The sequence below is a fragment of the Pseudorca crassidens genome, chromosome 7 (genome assembly GCF_039906515.1).
Source record: "Pseudorca crassidens isolate mPseCra1 chromosome 7, mPseCra1.hap1, whole genome shotgun sequence".
Taxonomy (NCBI): Eukaryota; Metazoa; Chordata; class Mammalia; order Artiodactyla; family Delphinidae; genus Pseudorca; species Pseudorca crassidens.
In genome coordinates this window covers 36,819,540-36,846,331 of record NC_090302.1, presented here as the reverse complement: position 1 = coordinate 36,846,331, position 26,792 = coordinate 36,819,540, and the positions used below count along the sequence as shown (strand labels likewise).

General features: G+C 51.2%; 1 protein-coding gene across 4 annotated transcripts; it reads left to right on the top strand.

Moving 5' to 3' along the window:
- Positions 1-81: 81 nt before the first annotated feature.
- Positions 82-26,008, top strand: TMEM8B (transmembrane protein 8B). 4 transcript variants are annotated; one of them, XM_067743962.1, is made up of 13 exons: positions 82-828; positions 5,275-5,464; positions 5,840-6,047; positions 11,972-12,105; positions 12,398-12,666; positions 13,247-13,572; positions 16,531-16,624; positions 16,782-16,905; positions 16,984-17,126; positions 17,340-17,518; positions 24,451-24,597; positions 24,729-24,845; positions 25,100-26,008. In XM_067743962.1, the coding sequence occupies exons 1-13, from the start codon at positions 303-305 to the stop codon at positions 25,529-25,531; spliced, it is 2,889 nt and encodes a 962-aa protein (XP_067600063.1). In that variant the 5' UTR covers positions 82-302; the 3' UTR covers positions 25,532-26,008. The 4 variants fall into 4 exon arrangements, with proteins under 4 accessions (XP_067600063.1, XP_067600064.1, XP_067600062.1 ...); XM_067743963.1 differs by having other exon boundaries at positions 25,096-26,008; XM_067743961.1 differs by having other exon boundaries at positions 24,451-24,845; positions 25,096-26,008.
- Positions 26,009-26,792: the final 784 nt, after the last annotated feature.

The following is a 26,792-nucleotide window of genomic DNA, read 5'->3' as shown; positions in this document are numbered from 1 at the left end:
AGAATAGGGCCGGGGGCGGGCTTTAGTGAGAAGGACCAATCGAGCTAATCGGGGGGCGGAGCGTCATACGACGTCAGGCAGAGGCCGCCGCCGCGGGGCCTGGTTATCGCCCGTCCAGCGCAGCCCGGAGTCGCCCAGACCTGAACTCCTACCCAGGTCCCCGGCCTGGCCCCAGCAGGCTCGACCCCGGCCCCGGGCCCGCGAGGACACCGGAGGTCACCCCCCGGGGGTGGGAGCGGAGCCGTGGGTCAGCTCTGCGAGCGCCCGCGCTGGCCTGTCCGGCCCCGCCCCTGCCCCGGGCCATGGCCCAGTCCTTGTCCCGGCCCCTTTTCCTATCCAGATTCGGGCCTTGGCCCCCGACCCCGCCCTCGCCCCGCTTTCCACATAGGTTCCAGCTACGGCCTGGGTCCCAGCGCATGCCCAGATCCGGGTCCCAGCTCAGGCCCCCACTCCAGTACCTGGCCTGGCCCCCATCCCAGCGCCTGCCCCTGTTTAACCTCCTTTCCCAAATCCCAGCCCAGCCCTTGTCCCAGACCCATTCTCAAAATTTGCTTAAGCCCGGGGCCCAACCCCTGCCCCTCCTCCAGTCCCCATCACAGTCCCTTCTTCCATCACATCCCCTACCCTTGCATAAGTCCCAGTGCCCAGCCCAGCCCAACTCTTTATCCCAGTCTTTGCCCTCATCTCTGTGTTTACCCAGGTCTCTCCCACTACCCAGCCCTCTCTTTCATACCCTGCCCCTCTCCCAGCCTCGACTCAGGTCTGGGCTCCAGCTGCCGTCAGCCTTACTGCTGCTGTTGCTGTTGTCCGTCCTTGGCCCAGGGGCTGGTGAGTGCAGAAGCAGGAAAGACCGAGGCAGGGATGGGGTTCTGGCAGGGAGGGGTGGACTGGAGGGATTCAGGAGAGGTGGGACCTGGGCAACTAGATCACTGGGGAAGAAGTGGAGAGAAATAAGTCTTGCATAATTGAGAGGAATTGGCAGGGTTAGAAGAGTGGTAGCTGTGGGCTTGAGGCTCAGCAGGTGGCTGACAGAGACTGCAAGGTTTCCTTTCTTGGGGTCCATCCGGACTCCACTCTGACTCTTGCTTTTCCAAGAAAGTCTTGAGTGCTTTGCACCTGCTCATGAAGTTTGGTGGGGGAGACATAGTCCCCCAGCAGAGAGCCTCTAGTCCAGTGTGGGAAGATCTGGCCTAAACCTTTGAGGAACTGGGCATGCCTTAAAACAGGGTTAAGAAAGCAGTTCTGAAAATAACATGTAGCAAATAACAAAAAAACATGGACATGGGTTAGTTGCCATTATAATGAGTTTTCTTCTTATAACGAGTTTCATTCCAAATAAGCTTGATTTGCTTAGGAATAATTCCTGACACTTTTAAAGCAGGGTTGAAACTCAGAGACTATTTTACAGTTGGGGAAACTGAGACTCAGCAAGAGATCAATTTGCCCAAGATCATACAGCTTGTCAGTGGCAGTGTGGGGCTAGAAAAAGATTTCCTCATTCCTATCCTATACTGGTGTTTTTTGTTTTTGTTTCTGTTTTTTTTTTCATTGCAATATATGCCCAATAGGAAAACAGATCCAAGTGCAGAAAGGCTCAAAGCACAACCTGTCCTCTCCCCTGTCTTCCCACAAGGGGGCTTCATCCACAAACCCTCCTTACTTGTCAGTTGTCAGCCCAGGGCCACCATCCAGTGAGGAAGTGACTCGGACAGGAGAGGGAGATACCCAACTTCCTAATGGGTGGAATGTGGGAGGAGGAGGGGGTCCTGGCCATAGGATATGTGCTGTAAAGATGGCCCCATAATAAAGAGTCATCATGGCCCCAACCCCCAGCCATCTCTGGCGGGTGGCACTCTAGAGGTGATGGGGATGTGCCTGAGGAAGTCTTTGGCAATAACAAGTAGCAGAGCAGCTGGGGGTGGAGGGGCTGCGTTTCAGTGAGCTCTGGGGCCCTGGTTCAGGGTACAAGCTTGAGGAAATCAATGCACGCCAAAGGTCACTGCTCCTGCAGAGATGTGCAAGCTCTGTGTGGATGCACACTGGTATCTGGGCACTTATGCGTCTGTGTGTGTACCTGAGGGATCTGTGGGAATGCTGGGCATGTGCAGTGTGTATATGCTTGTGTGTTGGTAAGTGTAGGTGCGTGTCTGTTGTGTGCATGTAAGCCTGTGTGTCCTTAGTGCCTATGTTACTGTGTGAGGGGGAGGTACATGTGGCCCATGCATGTTCCTCTTTAGCTCTTCTTGCCCCTCCTGCAGACAGATCACTGAAGTGTCACCTCCAAGTGGATAGTTCCCGGTTGGAGGCAGTGTTGGATGCCTCCCACAACATACATGAGTAATCCGTCTGCCCCCAGCCAGGTTCCTTGAGGGGCTCAGTGTTGGTTACTGCTCAGTGTTGATTACTGCTGCTGGCAGATCGGGCACCCAACAGAGGCAGAGGCAGGTCAGTTTTTCAATTTAGGTGAGGGGGAGTCCATTCTGTCAAGCCCAATTCATAGCTTCTATCCCTGCCACCCCAGCATCTTTGTTCATGAGCCCATTGAGCAGACACTGGGATGACTAAGAGGAGGGTGATTGACAGCCACAGAGCTGTAGAAAGCTGAAAGATGTGGATTAAAGCATGATTGCCCAGAAGCAGTTTCAGGTGCTTTGGGAGGATTATAATGAAGGTGGAAATGAGCACTGACTAGGTCCCACAGCAGGCAGGGCTGCCCTGAGTGCTGTTACTAGTCACTGGCCTGGAGGGGTGCTCTGTGACCTGGTGGTGATGAGACATTTCGCCTGAGGAGAGACTAGCACTGTCACAGGACCACGATGGCACAGTCGGTCTCAACAAATCCTTGGGTCTTTTCCTTGGGCTTGTCTGACTGCAGTTGCATAACCCAGGCATGCCTTGCCATTACAGGAAATAGCCTTTTGTTCTACTGAGTGCTGTCACTAGAAGGGCCAACCTTAGCCCGTGTGTGTGTATGCGTGCGTGCGTGCGTGCGTGCGTGTGTGTGTGTGTGTGTTTCAGGTGGTGATGGAGAATCACTCTAGCCTCATCTGGAAGCACTGGCGCATCCAAGGCAGGTTCATCTGAGCTTGGTTAGGGCCTTACTTGTGCTTCCTCTGGGACACAGCTCTGTAGGTCCTGGTGAAACCCAAAACCAAAGCTTGGAGTGAATGGGGCTGTGGATGCTTTCTCAAACATCTGCCCTCTAGGCTCCTCCCAGCATCCCCAGCTTCTTTTTACTCCCTTTTCCCACCAGGCTATTCTGTGACCTCTGTAGCCCCTAGCCACTTCAGGGTGGCTTAACTAGTCCCCCAGTTCTCCAGGCCATGCCATGTTCCTTTAATCACAGGGCTCTTTATGCGCGTCTGTCTATTGTTTCCTAAAGGTCATTAGCTGCTTTCATCACCAGCTCTCTGAGAATCTGCACTGGGGGCCTGGCCAGCATTTCTTCTAACAGAAACAATGACCCGTCTGATGACCCATACCTGGTACCAGCTTTGAGGAGGAGGAGGAGGAGCCCTTCCATAATTCCAGCAGGGGGTGCTCCAGTGCTCTGCTTCCCTGTAACAATAGTATCCAGGCCATTCAGCTCTTAGCTTTCTGCCTCCCAGTTGTCACAGCCAGGGCTCCTAGGAAACCTTTCTTCCCCATCTCTTGGTTCATTTCCCTTCATCCCTCTCTGATACATCACCACTGCCCTGTGAGTGCTGCTCTGTGAGCCTCTCTGGTTCCTGAGCAGTGCTCAGCTTGCAAGGTGGCAGGTCTTCCTTGTTGAGAGTGACCATGTGGCCTGAACTGCACAGACTAGTCCTTGGGTATAACCGTGGCTTTTGAAGAGCACAGGCCAGTCTGGGACTAGTGACCTCCACCTATATAGGACGGCTCTCTGCAGGGTGACTCAAGGTTGCTGAAGTTCAGTAGGGCCAACCTTGATCTGTGTTCCCTCCTTCAGCAGCCTCCTTTTCCAGATGCTTCTTTCTCTGTTATTTCAAATGCCTCATTTTTGGAGTTACATCTCCCATCTCCAGAGGGGGAAACTGTCAGAATAGGCAAGGCCTGTGGGTATTTCCTACTGGGCTAAAAACTCTGCTTCAAGGTCTCCCCTACCCACTGCCCCTACTCTTGTCCTGAAGCTGCTTGAGTTCCCAACCTTCTCATCTGTCCTGGGGGGCATCCTTCTGGGCTTCGCTGGGGCTGGTCTTAAGTCTCCAAAACAGTCAGATTCCCCAGAGCTTTGCCTGTCATTTGGGGCCCTCTTCTATCCAGCTGAGCCGCTGGGTTCTTTGCATTGTTACAGCAGTCCTGGTCCCTATGTGTTTGCTTGGTAGCTGCTTACACCAGACTTTCCTGCTCACTGGGCTCTGCTCCTAACAGCCATGATCAGGTATCTTGGCATTTCAGCTACAGAGGGCCACTTTCTCCCCACTTCCCACCCCAGCCTCGTCTGGATATGAATATTCCCAGGTAGTCTGAGATTCCACTGGCTTACCAGTTGACTGCCTCACTGGGCCTCCCTCCAGGAAGCGCCCCCAGCCCCTCCTTCTGAATCCCAGAGGCCCTGCTGGCTCTCCTTTCCTCCTCTCCCTGGGGCTCTTGTGGTGGCCTGCCAGCTCCTGTCCTTGCCTCTGCCACCCAAGCAGGCCCCTTGCAGCCTCACCACATTTTCCCCTCCCCTCTGCCGCCCTGAGCCAGTATACAGACAGCTCTTGTGAAGCTTCTGAGAGTTTTTATTGCTCCTGACCACAGGGGAACAGAAAGGGGAAGAAAATAAACAAGGCAGTTTCACAGTTCCATGCTGACTCCCAAGCCCACAGGTGGAGTTCCAGGCTGCTCAGTAGCCTAAGAGTCCATGCCAGCACACACACACACACACACACGCACACACGCACACAAACGCGTGTACACGCACGCACGCGTGTGCACCATCCACAGCTGTTTTGTTAGGCTTGGTAAGAGGAGAACAATGGCTCCTAAGTGAGGGGCAGCTGTGGGGTCCTCAAGAGGGTCCTGGTTTTGCATTTAGACAGATCAAGGTTTGAATCCTCAGTTTGGTCTAGCGTTAAGCCTCAGTTTCCTTATCTGTAAAGAGAGGTCATTTTTCCCAAGGTCACTGTAAGGTTGAAAGCAAATGATGGCAAGGGCAGCATGAGACCCAGTTCCCGGGCAGAGGAGAACCTTTGCTGAGTCGGTGCTGTGGGTGAGGCAGCTTGGTGTGCCTGGGGCTTGCTGGGAATGGCCTGCCCTACTTTGCTCCTTTCTCTTCCGCCTGCTCCCCAGGAGGCCTCTTCCTGACTGACTACTCCACCTGCTCACCCCGCAAGCTGAGTCCCTTCCGCTCCTTCGCCAGCACCGAGCTCTTCCACTTCCATGTTCCCGAAGACACATTCCTGGCCGTGTGGAACCTCATCATCTTCAAAGAGCAGGGGGGAACCTTTGGGGACCACTGCCCAGACCAAAGTGTGACTGTGTGAGCGTCTGAGTTAACCTCCTGACCCCCGCTTCCAACCCCAGGCCACTTTCCAAATGAAAATGCGAGTTCAGGAGGTCAGCTGACCTCCTGACCCTGACCCCTGACCCTTGTCCGGATTGAAGTGTGACTGGCTGAGGGCCAAGACCTCTGCCTCCTGACCATTCCTGGCTACTGTATGACTGTTTGAGCGCCCGAGCTGATCTTTTGCCCCTTATGTTCTGACCCCTGACCTGGAACCACTTTGTTGTGTGGGTCGGTATAGGGAATCCACTTGTTTTACTGGCGATAAATGACAGTTCTCCTTTCTTTCCCCCGTTTTCCATGTCCCACCCCATTGCCTGCTTTCCTCTTCTCTTCATTCTGGTCCCCCAGGTATTTCCGTTCTGGGGCACCCCCTGTCATCAATCCCCTGCACACACACTTTCCAGGGGATACGGCTGTGCCTGGGGTTTTCTCACTGACTCTCAGCTGGACACTGCCCAACCGCACCTCTGGCATCTTTAACGTCAGCAGCCCCTTACCTGGGGACTGGTTCTTGGCTGCCCACCTGCCCCGGACCCACGGCCACATCTCTGTCAAGGTGGGTTGATACTGTCCAGGGTAGGAGGGGCCAGAGCTGCTTCTCCATCTCTGGGCTACCTGGCACACCAGCCTTGTGCCAGGATGGGCAACAGCATAAGGGTGGCTGGCGTGGGGCATAGCTAGAGGTCAGCAGGTCACCTGGTGGGTCAAGACTAGTCTTGTTCTACGTCTTGGTTGGTGATAGCCCCGCAGACTCTTGTAGGCTTTAGCCCAGTCGTTAGTCCATTTGGGAGTATACGTTCCTCTTCTATCATAATTTTAGCTCCTGACACCTTATGGAAGATGTTTAGAGAATACTCGGGGGCAGGGAAGCCCCTTCCTGTTAAGAAGCGGCTTTGGGCGCCTGGCGTCCAACCTGATTGTTGACGCTCTTTCCCCCAAACATCGGCACTGATTTCATAGAGCAGAGTTTGTTAAAGTCTCCAGTGTTGTAGGTTTGAGGTCAGGCTGCTTCTCCATTCTGGTTTGGAGGGGAAGGAAATGCTGCAGAGTTTTCCTGCCACTCCCAGGCACTGGGCAGGCTAGACCTCTTCATTACTGTGAGAGGACCTGAAAGTTTCTTGCTCCTGTCCACTGGTGGGAAGGGGGGTGGGATGCGGTGGCCATGTCAGAGTGGGATGGCCATGGGTGTGGGGTCAGTGGTAACGGCAAAGGGCCAAGCGTGAGCTGAGCAGGATTTAAAGAACAGGACATGAAGAACAAGAAAGTGAGTAGGGTTTGGCCACTGAGAATTGGGAGAGGCAGAAATTCCCAGTCAGGTGAGGATTTGACCTGGCCATCTCTCTCCAGGGTGAGTTCCTTGAGGGCAGGGGCCCCGGACTGTGTCAGACTCCCCTCTCCTCCTCCTGCTGAGGCCCAGCGTTCAGAGGTGTTATAATGCTTTTGAATGAGCTGAGAATTACACAGGGACAAGTGTATGGGCACTGCTGTTGTCAGAGAAGGGAACTCAGGCTGAGGGAGCATCTCGAGGCCTCAGTGATAGGCCAGTTTTTCCTGAGAGTGATGTACGGGAGAACCTCCTCTGCAGGCCTGGGAGCCCTCTGGGTGAGAGCATGTTGCGAACTTGCCCGGAAGTGGCTCTGGGTTCTAGGTTCTTGACTCCCATCCGAACCAAGTGTTCTTCTATTAGGAGGAATGTCTTCTTAGGTCTTTGGCCAAATCCCAAAGAGCCTGTTCCTGGTCCCAGCTCTGATTCTTGACTCTCTTTGTGAGAAGAGAAAATCTTTCTGAAGCCCTGCTGTAGTTATCCAACAACCTTTCTGACTGAGCAGGAGGAATCTGGCGCCTAGGCCTGGGCTGGGATTATGGGAGCTGAAGCCTGGTTAGGAGAGGTCAGAACCAGGCTTGACGTGCCCAATTGCATCTAGATATAGCGAGTGGGGCCTGGGGAACTTGGCACTGCAAGCTGGAGCCCTACCCTGTAGAGATCCCTGGGGTGTGGTGAGATTAGAGAGAAGAGGGTGCAGTTACCCTGTGACTGGCAGCCGTGTGTGGACCCCATGAGAGATGGAACTCTCCAGTCAGGCCTGTTCTAGAGGTTGGGGGGTGAGATCTTCTTTGTGTTTCCTCTAAGAATTTGATTATCTTCTGGAATCTTACATGGGCCTGTAGGGCTTCTTAAGTTCTCTGGTTAATTCCCTAGAATCAAGCCTATGGCTGGGTTGTCCAGAGCATTCCTCCAGGGCTCCGTCTTCTCTGCTTGCCTCGTCCTCGTCCCATCGTCCTGACTTCCCATAAGGCTTGGCCAACACAGGAAGTTATTGTGGGTTCAGGGATATCCTTGGGTGGGGACTGAACGGTCCCAGCGTAAGAAGGCAGCACTGTTCCTCAGCTTTGGGGACGAGTTCAGGCCTCCCTTTAGACCTTAGTCTTTGAGCACCTGCTTTGTCCCAGGCCTTGGGTTGGGTGCTAGGGACACAGATAAATAAGATGTATACTAGTGAGATACAGGAGGTATTTTAAGAGGACAAAGGAGAGGTGGATAACTCAGCTTGGTAGTGTGGTGGGGAGTTGGTTTTAGGAAACTGTTAGGAAGTGAGACCTGCTGTTGAGGAAGCAGGGAAGGGCATTCCAGGTGGTGGGAGTAGCATGGGCTAAAGCTTAGAAGGGAGAACTGAAGTGGTTCAGTGTGGGGCAGGCATTGGGGTGAGTGAGGGAGCTGGAGGGGTGAACAGAGGCCAGATCAGGAAGGGCCTAGAAGTTTGAACTTTATCCCGAGAGTGATAGGGAGCCTTAAGAGGTTGTAAAAGGGAAGTGACTAATCTGGTCCAGGCCACTCTCCTGGGCTGTGGTCCCACACTTCTGCTGGCCTCTGTATTATTCACTACTGTACTCCTAGCGCCCAGCACAGAGCCTGGCACATGGTGGGGGCTGGGCAAATTTTTGTTGCCCTTCTGCCATCTTCTCAAACTCATGTTTCCAAAGCTGATCTCATTTCTCCTCCTTTCCTTTTCTCCTTCTTTTCTGTCAGCCACTTCTGTCTTGACCTGTGCCCTCTATCTCCTTACCTTTCCTGTATGGCGCATGTGTTCCTCCTGTGGTGTCCAGCTGCCAGTCTGCCCTGAAGGGCTGCCCTTTGGCTTGTGGGTCACATCTGGCACGCAAATGGCTTATTAGGGGAAGTTCTCCAAATATCTGGGGCACAGTTCTCCTTGAATGCTTCCTCTCCCCAGCTCCAAGATTTGAAAGTAAGTGAAAGCAGATAAAAGAATGAAAACAACAATAAGGAAAGAAAAGGAGCAGATTGTACAGAAGAAAGGATTCAGTTGAATCCACCCGCTAGGACCAAGTGTGGCTCAGTATCTCAACTGAAGTGGCTCAGATCTGCTAACAGTCTTCCTTCTGTTCTTCTTCCTCCTTCTAAATTATTTTATTTGTATTTCAAATAGGTAATATATGCACCCGGTACAACATTCGAAAGGTACAAAAGGCATACAGTGAAAAGTAAGTCCTCCTCTTCCCTTTGTCCCCTTTCAGTCCCCACGTTTCCTCTCCAGAGCTGACTAGTAACTAGCTGTTACCTAGTTCCTTATATTACTCTTTCCTTCTTGAAACATTTTCTCCGCTTGTCCTTTGTGACTTTACAGAACTGTCCAGTTTTCCTCCTGCCCACCGCCCACTCCTCTGTCTCCTTTCCTGGCTTCTCCTCTGCTTGATCTCTTCACATGTGGTACCCCAAAGCTTGGTCCTGGGACAACTCCTTTTTATTTCTTCATTCTCTTGCTAGGTGTCTCCAGCACAACAGTTTTAAATACCACCTATAAGTTCATGTCTTCCAGGTGTATTAAGTGAGTTCAAATTTCTTTGAATCTCAGACTTTATATCCAGTGACTTCCTTGACATCTCTGATTGGATGTCTAAGACCAGTCTCAAACTTAGCAAGTACATATCCAAACAAAGCCTCAAGTCAAAATCTCTTTAATTCCTATTTCACTTCTCCCAGTCTAAGCCTCTTTGTTCTCTAACCTTCTTCTCAGTAAATGGCACTGCCATTCACCAGTTGCTCAAGCCCCAAATTTAGGTGTCATACTTGATTCTTCTTTTTCCCTTATTTCCCCACAACTAATCCATAAAGAAAAAGTATTGTTGACTCTACTTCTAAAGGATGCCCTGGATGCATCTACGTCTGTTTCCACTCTTAGCACACCTTCCCTTGGTCGTCTGCTGGGCCAAAACAGTAATCTCCTAAGTGGTCTCCCTGCTTCCACTCTTGCCCCCTGCCATCTCTCCAGTGCTCACCTACTTCCATGTTGATTGGTGCTAGCTAACTGTGGGCCGGAGCTGTGCCGAGTGCTGGAGTATTCCCACAGAGAAGGCCAAGATCTTTGGGCATCTTCAGTCTGCAGGCCTCACCCAGAGGCTCAGGCCTTACTAAAGAAACTCAGCCCACCTATACTAGGACAGTCTAGGAATCAATCTAAGGCCTTCCACTCCAGCTTCTTTCAGACTGCTTCTCACTCCACTTCTCACTTTTGGCCCTCCTGGTCCCCTGGTCCCTTGCTTTGGTTCTGTTGCTTCCAAGAGCGCGGACGTTGACTGAGTTTGGATTTTCTCACTTGGCTTCTGCCTTGACAGCTCTTGAGAACCTGACTTCTGCTGCCCTTTCTGTGGTTGCATTACGGGATGAAGGTCCCTGCTGCACCTTCCCTGGTCTCCACTGACTGAATGCTCCCGTGCACAATAGGAAGGTGCTAGACATGCACATTATACAGTTTAAGGAAGGAGCACATCTTAAATAGAGAGGTCATGTCCACTGATCTTTTAGTTAGGGCAACAGCAAGCAAAATGTGGAAGAAAGTGTTTCTTCCCTCTGGACTGTATAGTAAGGACGGGGGCTGTCTCCCGAGTGTGAGTCTCCACCCTTAGGGCTTATTCACCACAAGATTATTGTGGTGGTGATTCCTACGTTAGGAGGTGGGGTTGATGAAATAACTTGTGAGAGTATTTCTGGTCCTTAGGGCTTGACACAAAAGATGAGGGACATCTGCTTTGGAAATCAGAGATGGAGGTCTCTGTGCAACGAGGTGGGTTCAGGAGCTCTCTGAAGGGACCTCTTTTTGACACCTGTTCTTTAACTCAACAGATATTTTCTAGCACCTAGTGTGTGCCAGGTGGTGTGCTAGGTATTGGGGGTGCAGTGATGCAAAAGGTACAGGAAAATTCCAGGCAGAGGGTAAGGAGATATTCCAGCCTGGCATCCATCAAGGCCCCCTTCCAACCTTGTGGAGCTTTGCTAGAAGTCAGCAAACAAACAGACAAAACAAAACAAAACAAAAGTCAGCAAACAAGCCTTGGCTGGCTTTTTCCGTGGCATGGAACTCAGTGGGATGTCAAAGCCTGGAATTCTTGTCCCAGGTCAAGGCTAATGGTATGTCTCGGTCAGAACAACCACATAAGTGAACAGTGGCCTCTAGTTTATTGGGCCAGCATAAGACCGTTTGTCCAGAAGATGAGAGAAGCCTAATCAGGAGCCCCCCTCCCCTGAACTGCTAGGATCGAGGGCCCAGAGAGCTGCAAATGCCACAGAAGAGGAGCCGGAATTAATGGGCCCATCCTCACTGGAGATGCTGCAGGGCCAGAGTGGTGTCCTCCCAAGTAGAGAAGTGTTAGGGATTTTATCCAGAAGAGTAGCTCGGGGAGATGTGGCGGTTCTCCTCCAGTGGCAGAGGAAACCCAGACTGAGGCAAAAGGAGCAGATGTATCTGTGGGCCCCTGAGGCAGAGCGGTGGTCGGGGGACAGAAGATAGGCTTTGGCTTTGTACAGGTCAGAGCTGCCCCTAGCTGGGTTGACTCACTTATTCATTCATTTATTCAGCAAACATTCATCTGTGAGGGGTGCACTTTACTTTAGGCTCTGTGTCTGGGGGAACAAAATAAGACCAGGTTCCTTTTCTCAAGTTACCTGTAGTCTGGAGGTCCCTTGGGAGGCAGAGTGGCTCTTCCCTGGGGGTATTAAAGCAGAGGCTGGACAAGCACTTGGGAGGGGCAGGTGGAGAATAAAGGAAATTAAAGATTCGGTTGGGGGAAGCGGGGAGGTTTGGACTGGAAGCCTTTAAGGGGCTTTCTAGTGCCCTTGGAGTGCTAGTGTTCTACGTTCCTGAGGGCTTGGTGGGGGAATGAGGTGGTTTGAAATTACCTTGAGGGGCTGTCCAGGAATGCTCAGGAGTTGGGGTTACTGGAGGTGGGGAAGGGAAGGCCTGACTGTCAGGAGGGGCCCAGTTTTGAGTGCCTAAACCTCAGCCAATGCTGAGGATCCCAGCAGATCCTGCAGACCTAGGAGGGACCCAGAGCTTAGAGGACTGCGGTCACAGCCCCAGAAGCAGGAGGGCCAGAGGAGGTTTGTCCTCCGCCTCAGCAGGCTGTTCGCCGCCATTTAGTAGCACCTCGCTGTCTCCCCTCCCGCCACCCCTGCTTGTGTCCCAGGGTCTCCAGGATGAGTGTCAGTACCTCCTTCAGCCGCAGCTGATCGTCCGGCGTTTGTTGGACGTGGCTGTGCTGGTGCCTGGGCGACCCTCTGAGCAGACCCTCTCCCTCCACAATCGCTCAGCCCTGTACAAGTAAGTCAAATACTGCCCCACACCGGGCCCTTCCCATGTTCCTTCCCCGGCCTTAGCCTACCTGCTGATCTTCCTCTCCCTCTGGCCAGCCTGGACTGCTGAGCTACCCAGAGCCCCAGGGTGGCTCCCACCCCCTGCCTCCCCCTCTCCCAGCACAGAGGGGAAGACCCGAAAAGGCCTCCGGTTTTTCTGTCCCCTACTCCTCCCTTCTTCCCAGTGTCTCCCTCATCCTGTGTCCCTCTCACTTCTCTGTACCCTGTCTTTTCTCACCTCCAACCTCCCCTCTGCCCAGGGTCTTTGTGCCCAGCTTCACTTACAGGGTTTCAGCGCAGCTGGTGTGCGTGGGGGGCCACGGGGCATCCGCCTGCCCCCTGACGCTGCGCCTACGTCCCAAGGCCCCACCCCTGCACAACTCAAGCTCTGTGGCCTGTGGAGGTGCCTCGGTATGCCAGCTGGAGCTGGCACTGCCCCCGTGGGGGCACTGGGTCTACGTGCGTGTGGAGACACCATCCCGGGGCCCTGGCAGGACCGTCTGCTTCCAGCTGTGTGTGCGGTTGCAAGGTCAGAAGCCCCACACCTGCGCCAGCCACCCAGCTTGTGCCGACTTCTGTGGCTGGGAGGAGGCAGGCACAGTGGCTGTGTTCACTGGTCCTCGGCCACGTGCCTACGACCTCCCCGGCCCAGCCCAGGCTCCTTTACTCGCCAAAGCCCTCCCACTTGGAGCTTCAAGTCATTGGAAGACCATCAGATCTTTTCTTGGTACCTGACTTGGGGCTCACTAAGGGACCTCATTACTCTCCTTGATTTAATCTCAGTGTCCTGGAGTAGGCAGGGGACAGCTAGGACTTCTGGGACATGGTCCTTGCCAAAGCCCTTGCAAGTCAGTGAGAGGGTCCATCACCTGTTTCAGCAGTGTCCTCACTGCCCGTGGGGTGGGAGAGATGACCTTGAGTCCCTCCAACATGACATTCCATTAGCTGTGACCACTAGGGAGCCCCTGGACCCTGTCCTGTGACCTTAGATGCCAGACGCCAAAGGGACATTCGATTCCAGTTCTTAGCCTCCCCACCCTTTGTTATGTGGTGAGGCTGCAGGGCTGTGAGGGCGGCAGGCCCCAGCTCTGATTTCCTCTGCCCCACAGAGTGCCCACAGCCCAGCCTGTCCCGTGCCCTGGTCCCCGGAGCTGCCATGAACATGCCCCAGTCACTGGGCAACCAGCCACTGCCCCCAGAGCTGTCATCCCTCGGGGCCCCTGCTGAGGGGCCCGGGGCCACATCCCCACCTGAGCACTGCTGGCCGGTGCGCCCGACGCTGCGCAATGAGCTGGACACCTTCTCCGTCCACTTCTACGTCTTCTTTGGCCCCAGCGTGGCCCTCCCCCCTGAACGCCCAGCCGTGTTTGCCCTGAGGCTGCTGCCAGTGCTGGACAGCGGAGGCGTCCTCAGCCTGGAGCTCCAGCTCAACGTGGTACTATTTGTGGAGAGCGGGGAGGTCGCCCTTTGGGGGAACCCGAAGGGGAAGGTGTCGGGGTGAAGGGGCCCTTACCTCCTCCAGAAAGCCTGTCTAGGTTGCTTTCACCTTTCATGGTTAGAGACCATGCCTCAGCCCAATTCTGGTCAACAAACATGCCCTGAGTATTTACTACACATGGGCTGGGTCAGTCAGGGCAGCTGAGCGGTCTGGATTTTCCCAGTTTTATAGGCTTACTTGCCACTCACTAAGGGCCTCTCTCTATGGCAGGTGTTTACTTTTTTTCGCATATCTCCTGTGATGGGGAGCTCACCACCTCTTGAGGCCACTCTGATTGCTAGAGGCATTCTTGGCATTCCATCAAAGTCTGCCTCCATGGATTTTTACCCACTGACCTTTGTTTTGCCCCAGAAGCTATATCCAGTAGTCTACCCCGTCCTTTTTTTTTTTTTTTAATAGACATTTTTCAGAGCAGTTTTAGGCTTACAGAAAATTGAGGAAAGTACAGAGAGTTCCCCTCTTTCCCCACACAGTGTCCTCTATTACTCACGTCTTGCATTGGTGTGGTACATTTGTTGCATCCCTATCCAATTTTAACAGCCCTTTGGATGCCTCTCAGCCTCGCCAAAGCTGAACAGCCTCAGCATCTTAGACTTCTCATCCTCTGCTGTCTCCTCTGGTCATACGTCTGGTCATCATGCCTCTGAACTAAGTGATCCAAGGTGGTCTGACCTGGGTGGCAGGCAGCATTTGTGCAGCCTGAGATCAAGTTACCTCTTTCAGCTGCTGCCTCACACTGTGGGATCGCCTGAGGCTTGTGGTGGACTAAGACCTCTGGATCTTTTTCCTTTTCTTCCTTTTTTTGCTTCAAAACAATTGTATACTTTTTTATTATAAAAATAATAGGATCACATATAAAGGCTTCAGAAAATAGAGGAAGACACCTCCATAACACAACTGCTTAGCTTTTTGGTATATGTCCTCCTAGTCCTTATCCACATTAACTGATGTGTTTATCTAGTTGTAACCAAGGACCATGCACATTTTCATGCCCTGAGCTTGGTTCATGTGAACCGCTGCCAATACCTATCTCATATTTTTGCAGCACACTTCTTAACCTGAATGGAAGAATTTATGTCCATCTTTGAGACATTGCCTAACACTGGTTTGGACCTTGCATCTTCACTGCTTTGTGTAATTCACACACTTGAAAAGCTGGCCTTCTAAACCTCTTAGTCATTATTTTCAGCACTGAACAAGACTGGGCCGAGGGCAGAACCCTGTGTCAGGCCATTGGCAACTGTCTTGGGTTGGCGTTGATCTAATTATCTACTGTTCCCTCAGCCAAAAACCCTTTTAACTTTACTATCCCTCAGCTCTGGGGCAGGGATCATTTTCCTATCACCCACCTGAGACCTGGTCTGTCTTGAGGTGGTATTTTATGGGACATGGCGCAGAACTTTCTAGTGATCCTCCTGGTCAGGACAGAGCTGACTCTTCAACCCCAAGATGTTCCTTATTTTCATACTCAAATTCTCTGTGTTCTGGCTAAGACTGTATATGTTTTGTGTTTGCTTATCGCCATGCCTTTGGGCAATGACAGTGAAGTCTTGATTTGACCTTGAAACTATAGAGCCTGTGTCAGAGACCAGCCCCACCCATACTGACTCTTAGTATCCTGAGAGGAGAGGCCCACCTCCCCTGCTGCTTTGCCCTGTCTTTCTCTGCATTCTTGTCTATTTTCTCTAAAAGGCATCTGCTTACATTCCAGCCATCTGCATGCTATGACACTGCTGCACACCTCAGACAGCCTGTTCTATTTATTCTGAAAGGTGTATTGGCACACCTACTCTGATCTTTTCAAGTATTTTGATGTTTTCCCTTGGATCAAAACTGGACACTTGGCTCAGAGAACTGCATACCTAGAGAACATTTTTTCTTTGGCTCCCACCAGAATGGCTTTTGCTGAAAAATACTTTGGCATATAGCCCTGGGCTTGCATTGAGGGAAGTTATGAACAAGTTGTATGAAATTCACTCTTGCAGCTAAGGATAGGAGGTGGGGCAGCACACAGTGCTTCTTTGATGTGAATTTAACTGAGAACCACCCTTTTGGGTGCAGTGCTTCTCCTGAGACTCTAACTTTTATCTTGTGGACTCACAAATGTGGTAACTCACGTTTCCTTCCTTGCTTTGGTTGCTTGGAAGTCAGCAAATATATGGCCCACATCTAGGGACAGATTTGTAAATTTCCCTCATGTATTTATTTTATCCTGTTATATGTATTTAATAAGCTGCCTCAAATCCTTCTTGAATGAGGTGAGCTTAAGGCATCCTGTTACCTTTATTCTTGTAGACAACCCTTTCCCTTTACTCCTGTGGATATCCAGTTTCTTTTAATCCCAGCCAGCTTGCTACATTTAATCCCGTAGGCGTTCTATTACCACTGCTCAGTACCTAGAATTATTTCACCTGAGGAAGAGTGCATTTCTTAACATGCCTCCCGCCTTCAAGGCCCAGGTGAAGATGTGAAGATGACTGATGAACCTTACAGTCACCTTTGTTTACAACTAGTGTCTACATCCAGCAACAGTGCTCTTCCCCTTCCCCCCATCAAGCTAGATAGGACTGAAAAAGTGGGTGTTGTCTCTTGCCTAGACAGAATTTAAACAATTCTTCCCAAAGAAAGGACTCAGAAGTGGCCTTGCCTTCTCATCAGTCTTTGAAAGATCTCTGCTGTGGAAGATCTGGTGTTTCCGTTTTTTTGTTGTAAGAAGGAGGAGGTGAGGGGTGGGGAGGGTCCTTCCGTGTGGAGAGCACCTGCAGGAATGGGGTGTCCAGTGAGGGCCTGGAGGGGTTTCTGGGGAGGGGTTAAGAGGTGGAGGAGTCTGGCGGGGGTGCTGGTGGGAGGACTTAGAGGGTGTGGCCGCCTCATCTTTATACCCGCCCTGCCCAGAGCTCCCTGCGCCAGGAAAATGTGACAGTGTTCGGATGCCTGACTCACGAGGTGCCCTTGAGCCTGGGGGATGCAGCAATGACTTGTTCCAAAGGTGGAGTGAGGAACCGGGGAAGGAGTGGGGGCTGGAAGTCGGGGGCAGGGGGGTGGGTATGGAGGAAGGATGGGCTAGGGCATCTGGAAACTGGGGGCAGGCGGGTGAGGGTTCTTTAGGTCCTGACCCCACACTGACTCCTCCCTTCTCCCCTCAGAGTCCCTGGCCGGCTTCCTCCTCACGGTCAGTGCCACCTCCCGAGTGGCCAGGCTGCGAATCCCGTTCCCGCAGACGGGGACCTGGTTCCTGACCCTGCGCTCCCTCTGCGGGGTGGGGCCTCGGTGAGCGGGGCGGGGCGGGGCGCGGCGGGGCGGGGCGCGGCTGCGCCCGGGCCCGGTTGATTGGCAGTTTGTGCGCAGGTTCGTGAGGTGCCGGAACGCGACGGCCGAGGTGCGGTTGCGCACTTTCCTGTCCCCGTGCGTGGACGACTGCGGGCCCTACGGCCAGTGCAAGCTGCTGCGCACGCACAACTACCTGTACGCGGCCTGCGAGTGCAAGGCCGGTGAGCCGGCTGGGCTGGCGAGGGACCCCACCCGGGGCGGTCGGAAGGGAGGCGGCAGCCTCAGTAGACGGGTTTGAGTGGGGGCGAGGTCGGGGTGGGACCAGCCTCCTCTGGCCTTGGCGTCGGGCTTGAGCAGAGACCACCAGCGGCAGTATCTGCTGAAGCCCGGGCTGCCTTCTCACCTCTTACACCCTGTGCCCCTCCCATCCGCAGGATGGCGGGGATGGGGCTGCACCGACAGTGCGGATGCGCTCACCTACGGATTCCAGCTTCTGTCCACGTTACTGCTCTGCCTGAGCAACCTCATGTTTTTGCCCCCCGTGGTCCTGGCCGTTCGGAGCCGATATGTGCTGGAAGCGGCTGTCTACACCTTCACCATGTTCTTCTCCACGGTATGCGGTGGCGTCTGTGTCTTTCACCGAGTCCTTATCCGTGGTGGTGGGTTAGAGTGTACATTTCCACCACGGGGTTTGGGGATGTCTACACCTTCATGGTATGAGAATGTCTCCTCTTCACTGTACAGCAGTGCTTCCTGACCGCTTCGTATCATGGCATGCGAACGTGATAATTTTTATAAGGCACATTGGGATATATGAGCAAGGCTGTTTGCGACTTAAGATAACAGTCACTGGAGACAGTGTGGGGTCTCCAGCGACCCGCACCCTGCCTGTCCACTCTAAGGGCTGAGGGAACCTTTACCTCAACACACTGGCTGAGAAACTCTGACCTACAATTTGGAATTGTGTCTACACAAATCCCTTGAGATGCTACATCTAGGGATCTTTCCATCTCATCCCTGGGCTCTTGGTATCTTGTGATGTACAGTGCCTGCCTATGAGCACTGCAAACATCTTAGATGGATTCAGACTTTTCCACATGTCTTAGCAACAAGGATATAACAAAAACCAATACATGCCTCTCTGTTGTCCAGTATTAATAGATCAGACATATATCCAAATTACAAAAATCCTACTTATCATCTAGGAGAAAGTGGGGGGCAAATGTCCTGAAACTGAGTCATGTTCTAGGGCCCTGGTTATTTCTCCACAGGTGAGGAACAGTGGGCTGTAACCGAGCCGTGTAGCAGGACCTTGGCCACTTAAGCTGCATGAGAACAGCACACCTCAGTTTTGTTTGACTGGTCCCCTTTTTAGACCTGCTCTGACAATGCCCCACTCTGTTTTTATAGTCAACATTGTTTCTCTCTCTCTCTTTTTTTTAGTTTCAAGATCCTTTTTATACTGTTGCTCACCAAATTCCCTAGCAACAGCTCTTTCACCAGCGCACTCTTGGTTATGTGCAGATCTAATGTGGTTCACAATTAGTGAGAACACCTAAGTGTGTCAGGAGCCTGGAGCGTGTGAGGAGAGCGTATCCATTCTCCTGCACTTCATAAAGCATCCTGGGCATTGGCTTCAGGGTATTCAGTATCAGATGACGTCTTATCTTCTGGATTTGATGGCATATCATCCTGAAAAGACAAGACCTTCCCCTAGTAGGAACACTGGGGGAGTCGAAAGTGCCTGGCACCACATACAGTACTTCCACTTTCTTAAATAAGGCAGTAAGCAAATGATCAAGGAGAAGATACTGGCTCTGAGGTATTGCCTAAAGTCCTGCTCTAACTCCTGTTCTTTTTCCACACGTGCCAAAGTGTAGAGCTACTTGTGATTCATTTTTCATAGGCAGGTTTCCTGTTGTCACTCTTCCCTGTTTTTTATTTAGTTTAGACTTATTTCATTCCTCAGCAGTCTCCATTTAAGGACCCATCTTTCATATTGCAGGTATCAGCACCAGCATGGTAGGCGACAGTCTTCTTCCTTGTCTTCAAATCCAGGACAGTCTACACCTGGGAGTAGTGTGTCAGTTCCTACCCAGGGCCTGGGAGCAGACAGTAGCTTTGTTCTTCAGGAGTTTAAAATGCAAAATGTAAATAAGTAGAAAAAGCAAAACAAAGCAAGCCACAAACCCAGCACTTGATTTTGTATGTAGCCGACAGTTCAGATAACTATAACAGAAAAACAACATCTACTGAATACATGCTGTGTGTCACACACTGCTCATCGAATCCTCCCCATAGCACTGCAATAATAGGTATTGCTATTATTATTATCCCTTTTTTGCAGATGAGAAAAGTTTACATACTTTGCCTAAGGCCTGAGGTGAGTGGTAGAACCAAACTTCGCACTCAGCCTGCCTCCAGATCCCTCTCATGTAATCACTGAGCTGTAGTGTTCCCCTTGCATAGGGCAGTGAGCGTGCATTGATACATTTCTAACCTGACTTCGGTTTCTCAGAAGTCCTGGAGTATGTAGAAATACTAACGACCTCACTTTAGTAGTTCTCAAATTCTTAAAAGATAAAAAGAGCCAATCAAAAGGTCAGGAAATATAACCAAACCAAATACAGGAAATCACAGGGAAAATATATCAGACATTGCGGTTGTGCACCTCTGACTCATACAGTTCAAGCCACATGTCCTTCACAGTGCTAGAGGAGTCCTCATAATTGGATCCCCAAAGACCCAGACAGAGCTGACATCCTGGGGCCCCTGCAGCCTTCCTTGTCGATTGCTGAGATCCTGGCTGCAAGCCCACCTTCTCATTACCTCTTCTGTTCCTCACACCAGCACAAGTAATTCTCAGTGGCCCTTGGCAAAATCCCATGACTGTTTCCAAGAGGAAACGGAAGCAGAAAATAAGAGAACAGCAGGAAGTTTCATTCTGTCCCGAGTACAAATATCCTAATCTTTGTATGGATTGAATATATTTGCATCTTCAATTTTAAATTCTCTAGTGCCAGGATACTCTGTTTTGGAGCGTTAGACAAACTGTATAGTTATGTTATAAAAGTATAAAATTCCACAGAGAAAAACAACTTAGTATAATTTTCCAAAATTACCTTGTAAGTAAAGAAATGTCCAAAGCTGAGGAAGGTGTCAAATTAGATTATACTAATAGAAACTAGTTAGTAGTCTGAATTTCTTTTCTTAAATCTCCCAATCTTTTTGTGTTATTTCACCACGTCTTTTTATTGCTGATGACAAAAGGAATACTAATGTAAAAATTAGTCCACAATTTTCAGTGAGACAATAGTGCAATATATATATATATATTTTTTTTTTTTTGGCATAAGGGAAAGTTTATTAGTGTGGGGATATTCTCCCATGAATATACATGGCATAAAGTATAAGATGACTGTAAGGTGACTAAAATTTACTGGGCACATACTGTGTGCCAAACATATAGGAGAGTATTCCAGACTTTCAGGGTAGAGTTTCCCAGGTGCCACTATAACTCAGCCTTCAGTAGCCCACTCCAGCTTTCGGTTGAGCCAGTTGCTTCTAGGTGATGGGTAAATGGTTACACCAGTGAAATCTATGGTGGTGAGCAATTTGCTTTGCCTCATTTACTATGAATTGTGCGTCCTGGTTAAGGATGGTGCTGAATGGGTGCCATGGCAATCGATAATGGCTCCTGCTCCATGAATAGTAAAGCAGGCTGAAGCACTGCAGGCAGAAGAGACAAACATATGCCTAGAATATATGATGACAAGATGCTGTCTCCTCCGGGTTGAGGAGTTTCAATGAAGCAAGCTGCCACAGGTTGTTGGTGGGTTTCCCTAGCACAGTGTGCCCCGGGAGGGAGTCGATGATGGACTTTACTGATGGCTTTTTTGGACATTCAGCAGTGACAGTAGCCAGATAGGATTGGTGAAATGTAGATCGTGTTGGTCACCTCACACTGCAGTTTTATTTATTTTTATTTTTTTTAATATTTATTGATTTATTTTGGCTGCACTGGGCCTTAGTTGTGGCACGTGGGATCTTTGTTGCAGCGTGCGGACTTCTTAGTTGCGGCATGTATGTGGGATCTAATTGCCTGACCAGGGATGGAACCCAGGTCCCCTGCATTGGGAGCACGGAGTCTTACACACTGGACCACCAGGAAAGTCCCCACACTGCAGTTTTAATTTAACTCTACCCCTAAGGGTTTTCTACAACCTTAATCTCTTTGACCTTCTAGTATACTTGTAGAATAATCAGACATAGAAGATTAGAGAGATGATATCCCCCAAAACCTCTCCACTCCAGAGACGATCTCTCCATTATTCCCCACTCTTTTTAACAATGTAGAAATTCCTAGGAGGAAATAAACCTTCAATTAATTATTTTCTTAGATGTGTCTTCAATGTTAGGTGATTCAGCTTTGCTTTTTTTCTGCTGGTATTTATCCTCTCTTATCTGAGATTGAAAGATTTATTACAAGTCCCTCTTCAGAAGTGTTTGGGCATTTCCTTCTGTATACCTGAAAGTCAGGCATATGAAACAATTGCTTGGTGAATTGTGAAAGGTAAAATTAATGCTTTAAAATAAAATCCAGATCATAAAACAGTATTGGGTAATTTAGTGAGCAGTAGTATGTATATCCGGTCTTGGAGGTAGAGAAATAGAAAAAGGCCAAAATATTGATTTGTTTAGGAACCAATTTAGTTCCCAATTAATCACATATAAGAGAAAGAATTAAAAAATAAACCTTTGAGGCATATTCAAACATTAAATGGACCCACATGAAAAGTCTCTCCAAGTTTCCCAGTAAGAACTCATTTTCTCTATTTAATAATATAAAAGAGGGATTTATGTCCCCAAACTTATGAACCCTCTGAAAAGCCTGGGATACTCACTTAAAACATGATAGGGCTTCCCTGGTGGCGCAGTGGTTGAGAGTGCGCCTGCTGATGCAGGGGACGCGGGTTCGTGCCCCGGTCCGGGAAGATCCCACATGCCATGGAGCGGCTGGGCCTGTGAGCCACGGCCACTGAGCCTGCGCGTCCGGAGCCTGTGCTCTGCAACGGGAGAGGCCACAACAGGGAGAGGCCCACGTACCGCAAACAAAACAAAACAAAACAAAAAACCAAAAAAACATGATAATTCCAGAGCAGTCTCTTCCTGAAGGGACAACATTCTTTACCTCCAAAGTGAAGGGAAAGAAAGAGGATAGGTACACAAGTTTAAGACTTGGCAGTTTAAAATGCGAAGGAATCGAACCCAAGGTTTCCCAATGTCAATTAATATCCCTGAGTTTTCTTTTTCATTTATTTTTCTTTTTCTAAACTCCTAGCTTGTCCCTGCCCTTATGTTATTCACCCTTTCCCCTCTGTTGGTTGAAGTTACACATTTTGCAATTTGAATGACTGGATGAAGTCTTCAACAGGTTCAAAAGAAACATTAGCAATTTCTTTCTCATCCTTTGTCTCTCAAGACTAAACTTTTGAGTCTGTTTTCCCATCCTGTTGGTGGCAGCTCTGCATCTGGGCTGGCTTCTGTCAGCTTTCACAGCAGACCTGCTTCAGTTTCCCACCTGCTTTCCCTAAGGTCGCTGCTGTTTCAGTGAGGTTGGGGTGTCATGGTTTGTGCTATGAGTTCGGGATATAGTGCTCCTTTTCCCTGAACTCTTCTTCCTGACCTCGCCTCCACCTTCTCGTTCTCAGCTCTGACTCATTCAAACAGGAGACTAGGTTCTCCCATTTTCATTTTCCCCAGAAGTTGCTGAGACCCCACTGCTGCCAGTGAGTGAAACTGTGGTATTGCTCTGCTATCTATCTCCTCAGCTGTGGGCTGGATGTCCCTGCCCTCTCCCTACCCACACCCAGAGCCGTGCCTCTGGAGGCCTGGATACCTGTCTCACTAAGGTCTGTAAGGCTGTCTCTCTTTTGGGCTCAGAGCCCTTGTGACTTAGGGTTGCCTTTTGATAGAATGATGAAGAAACTGATGTGGGCTGAAAGTAGTGCCTAAAGGATCCCTCCAGTCAGTGATCCAGCCACTTCAAAGGCTGCCTTTGGATGGTATAGCACAGCCTTCCTGCCCCAGCTTCGGTTCAGCCTGATGCATTTCAGCCCAGTCCTGGCAACTACACTGAGTTGTTTCTCCTCTCAAGAGGTGCTCTCAGTAGCCATGGCTCCCTGAGGACCTGGGGTAAAGTACAGGGGACAGGGGTCAAACAGATTGATTCACAGAATCTTAAGACTTTTTTGATCCCCTAAAATCTGCTGGCGTGTCTCGAACTCAGCTCCAATGAGTAGATTTTGGTCAAGTTTACATAGGTCAAAACCTTTTTCTTTCCCATTATAGCTTCGTAATTTTTCTTAACCCTGCTTTCATTACCATAATAACCCATTCTTCCTGACATGGAGCAGGGGCGATACTGGGAGATGGGAGCAGTGAGCATGCCACTGTGATGGTTGTTCTCGGTCAGAGCTGTTTGTCTTCAGAGACCTTGCCCAGTCTATTTTCTTTGGGTGGACTCGTAAGGCACATGATATAGAAGGAAGCGTGTTCCTGCATCTCTGCACCAGATATTCTTGAAACCATCCATGGCCTTAGTGTTTAGCATCAGTAAGTACTCAAATTACCTAAATTCTACACAGAAGTTCAAAGAAAGGTGACAGCAAATGTTCCAAGACAAAATAAACTTGAACTCAGGTTATCCCTGGGTCCCTGTTTTCACAATAAGGGAATGCAGGCTGCCAGAGGTCCTGATAGCATTATCCAGTGGGGCACAGGGATTGCGACCACAGACCCAAGGGCTGATGGCAGAGCTTGGTTCCTTAATTGGGGTGCCCAGTATAGCTTGTTCCAGTTCCACTGTGTCCCCTGCACCCCACCTTTAAGCTCAATACCCTATTCTTTGCTGTGTTCCCCACGGTGTAGGGTAGGTGAGCACTGTCCCTTTCCTGTGTTCTTCCCGTGGTGTAAAGTGCCATGCTCTTTTCCCTGGCTTTAGGGACTCTGCCTTTTTTCTCACCGTCCCCCCCGCTTCCCCCATGGCATTGGGTGGGAGAGGATGCAGAGGACCAATTAGTGCAAGGTCTGAAGGTGAAGCATGACTCAGAGTCTGAGCTAACAGACAGGGCTTGGGGTCTGGATTGGCCAAGAGGCCAGATTCCAGCCTCAGAGCTTGGGCCAGGATTACAGGTGGGACCCACACGAGCACAAGGGGATACAGGCAAGGATTGGCCTCAGCTTGAGAGACCTGGATCCCTTGGCTTGGTGCTCTCACAGCACATTCCAGAAGCAGGAAGATTAGGAAGGTGAGGACGAGGCTCAGGGCTGCCAGATACGTACAGCCTAAGACACAGACCGGGCCTCCCTACCACATTCTTCTCAGGGGTGGGGAGTTGGGCATTTCCCAGTTCTGCTCAGTCTGTGCCCTCTGACTTCCGCTTTTCTGACAGCAGCACGCCACCCCTATGGCCTCTTTCTCCAGTTTTGTAGACCTGGACCTTTGCCGCAAGTTCTCTCAATGCCTGTCCTCTCTTCCTCCAGTTCTACCATGCCTGTGACCAGCCAGGCATTGTGGTTTTCTGCATCATGGACTACGACGTGCTGCAGTTCTGTGACTTCCTGGGCTCTTTAATGTCCGTGTGGGTCACTGTCATTGCCATGGCTCGCTTACAGCCTGTGGTCAAGCAGGTCAGTGCAGAGTGGGCCCTGGGGGACAACCATAGCCACAGTCTACTTGAAATCCACTTCCCGATCTCTCCTGGGGGCATTGCCAAGTGCCTCTCCATCCCGGCCCAGCCCCTGGAGACCTCTTTCTCTAGGTGCTGTACTTGCTGGGGGCTATGCTGCTGTCCATGGCTCTGCAGCTTGACCGGCATGGACTCTGGAACCTGCTTGGACCCAGTCTCTTTGCCCTGGGGATCTTGGCCACAGCCTGGGTAAGGTTGGGAGGGCTGGGGGCGGGGAGGTCCCAGCAGGACTTGGGTGCAGGGACTTGGGTATCTGGTTCCCAGTTTAAGGTGGGCTGGGACCCTGTCGTCATCACTGTGCTGCTCACAGCGCTGCACTCCAGTCTTGGCAGATGCCTTCAGGTCACCACCAGGGCTCAGGGGAAGCCTGAGAGTGACCAGCAGTGGCTTGGGTTCCAAGGCCTCGCGTTCCTGAGTCCCACTTCTCTGCCTCCCCCAGACAGTACGCAGCGTCCGCCGCCGGCACTGCTACCCGCCCACGTGGCGCCGCTGGCTTTTCTACCTGTGCCCAGGCAGCCTTATCGCGGGCAGTGCCATCCTGCTCTATGCTTTTGTGGAGACTCGAGACAACTACTTCTACATTCACAGCATTTGGCATATGCTCATCGCTGGCAGTGTGGGCTTCTTGCTGCCCCCTCGTGCCAAGACTGACCACCAGGTCCCATCTGGAGCCCGGGCCCGGGGCTGCGGTTACCAGCTGTGCATCAATGAGCAGGAGGAGCTGGGCCTTGTGGGCCCGGGAGGGGCCACTGTCAGTAGCATCTGTGCCAGCTGAGAGGGGCTTTGGGCTGCCCTTGGGGAACGTGAACTCTTCCCCGGGGCAGAGAGCCCTTCCTTGGGTTCTTCCTGGGAGCATGGAGTCCTCCCAGAGATAAGAGACAAGTTGTATTTCTTGAGGACATGGAGTCTTTCTTAAGGACATGGAACTCTTTCAGGGGCCTGGCACACTTCCCGAGGGCCTGGAGTCCTCCTGCATCTTCAGGACTGGAGCTCGTGCAGGGCCACAGAGCCCCCTCAGGACCAAGGAGTCCCTCCCAGGGGTGTGGAGCCCTTCCCAGGGTATGGAACCCTCCTGAGGACATGGATTCCTTCCCTGGGAGACCAGGCCCTCTCAGGACATGGTGTCGTTCCTAAGGAAAGGGAGTCCATCCTGGGGAAGCTGAGTCTCCAGATCTTCCCAGCAGCTCAGCAACTCTGGGCTCGGGCTTCCTTCCCAGAGGCAGGATCTGGGCTGGGCTGTGCTGGGAGGGGGATGCAGGACAGATGGGGCTGGGACTGGGGCTGCGGTGGCTGGTATCCTGAGTTGATGCAGGTGGAGTCTGGTGTGTCTCCAATGAAGTATTTGCTGGTTCTGTGCTGCCTTTTTTTTTTCCTGAGGGAAACGGTGTGGGGAGGGGAGGGAAAGAGGGACCCTGAGACAATCAACAGGGGTGACGGAGCCTAGCTGGCATGAGCTGCTGGAGCTACTGTCTGAGGCTTTTGCCCCATTGTGTCAGGCTGCAGCAGCCGGGAGTAGGGAGTTGTGTGAGTGTGTGTGTGTGTACTTGCTGAGATGATTTCAATCAGTGAGACCTCCCTTGTGGTGCCCACACCCAATAGGGAAGGAGGCTAAGGGCTCAGGAAATTGGACTAGCAGGTACAAATCTCAGATGTGCAAGAAATATCACAAGAATGTAACTTCTGTTTTGAGTCTCCATTTTGCCCGAGTGCCAGAAACATAATCTTTTGTCATTTGGGGATTTCTTCTCTTTCCACAAAGGTCATAGCTGAGTCCCGAGGGTCTTATATAATGCCAAGATACTGCGAGGGTGTTTTCCCTGGTCACCAGGGTCCATGTGGCGCCCCTGAGATTTCCATCATCCCACCTGGTCCCCAGTTAGTGGTACAAGCAGGCCTTCCCAGAGTGGTTTCTTGTCCCCATCTGTGTAACCCTTTCAGTCCTGAGGCTCTCCACCACTTCTGTGCCACATGCAAAGACTTGTGAGACCTTGGCTACCCAGAAACACCTTGAAGCCATTTCTACCCTGGGGTCCTGCTCTGCATTTTACTTGACCAACAATGCATGAGTTGCTCCAGCTTTCACACCCTGCAAACCTGTCCAGGGGCTTGGTCTGGGGAGTGGGGCTCAGGGCCCCT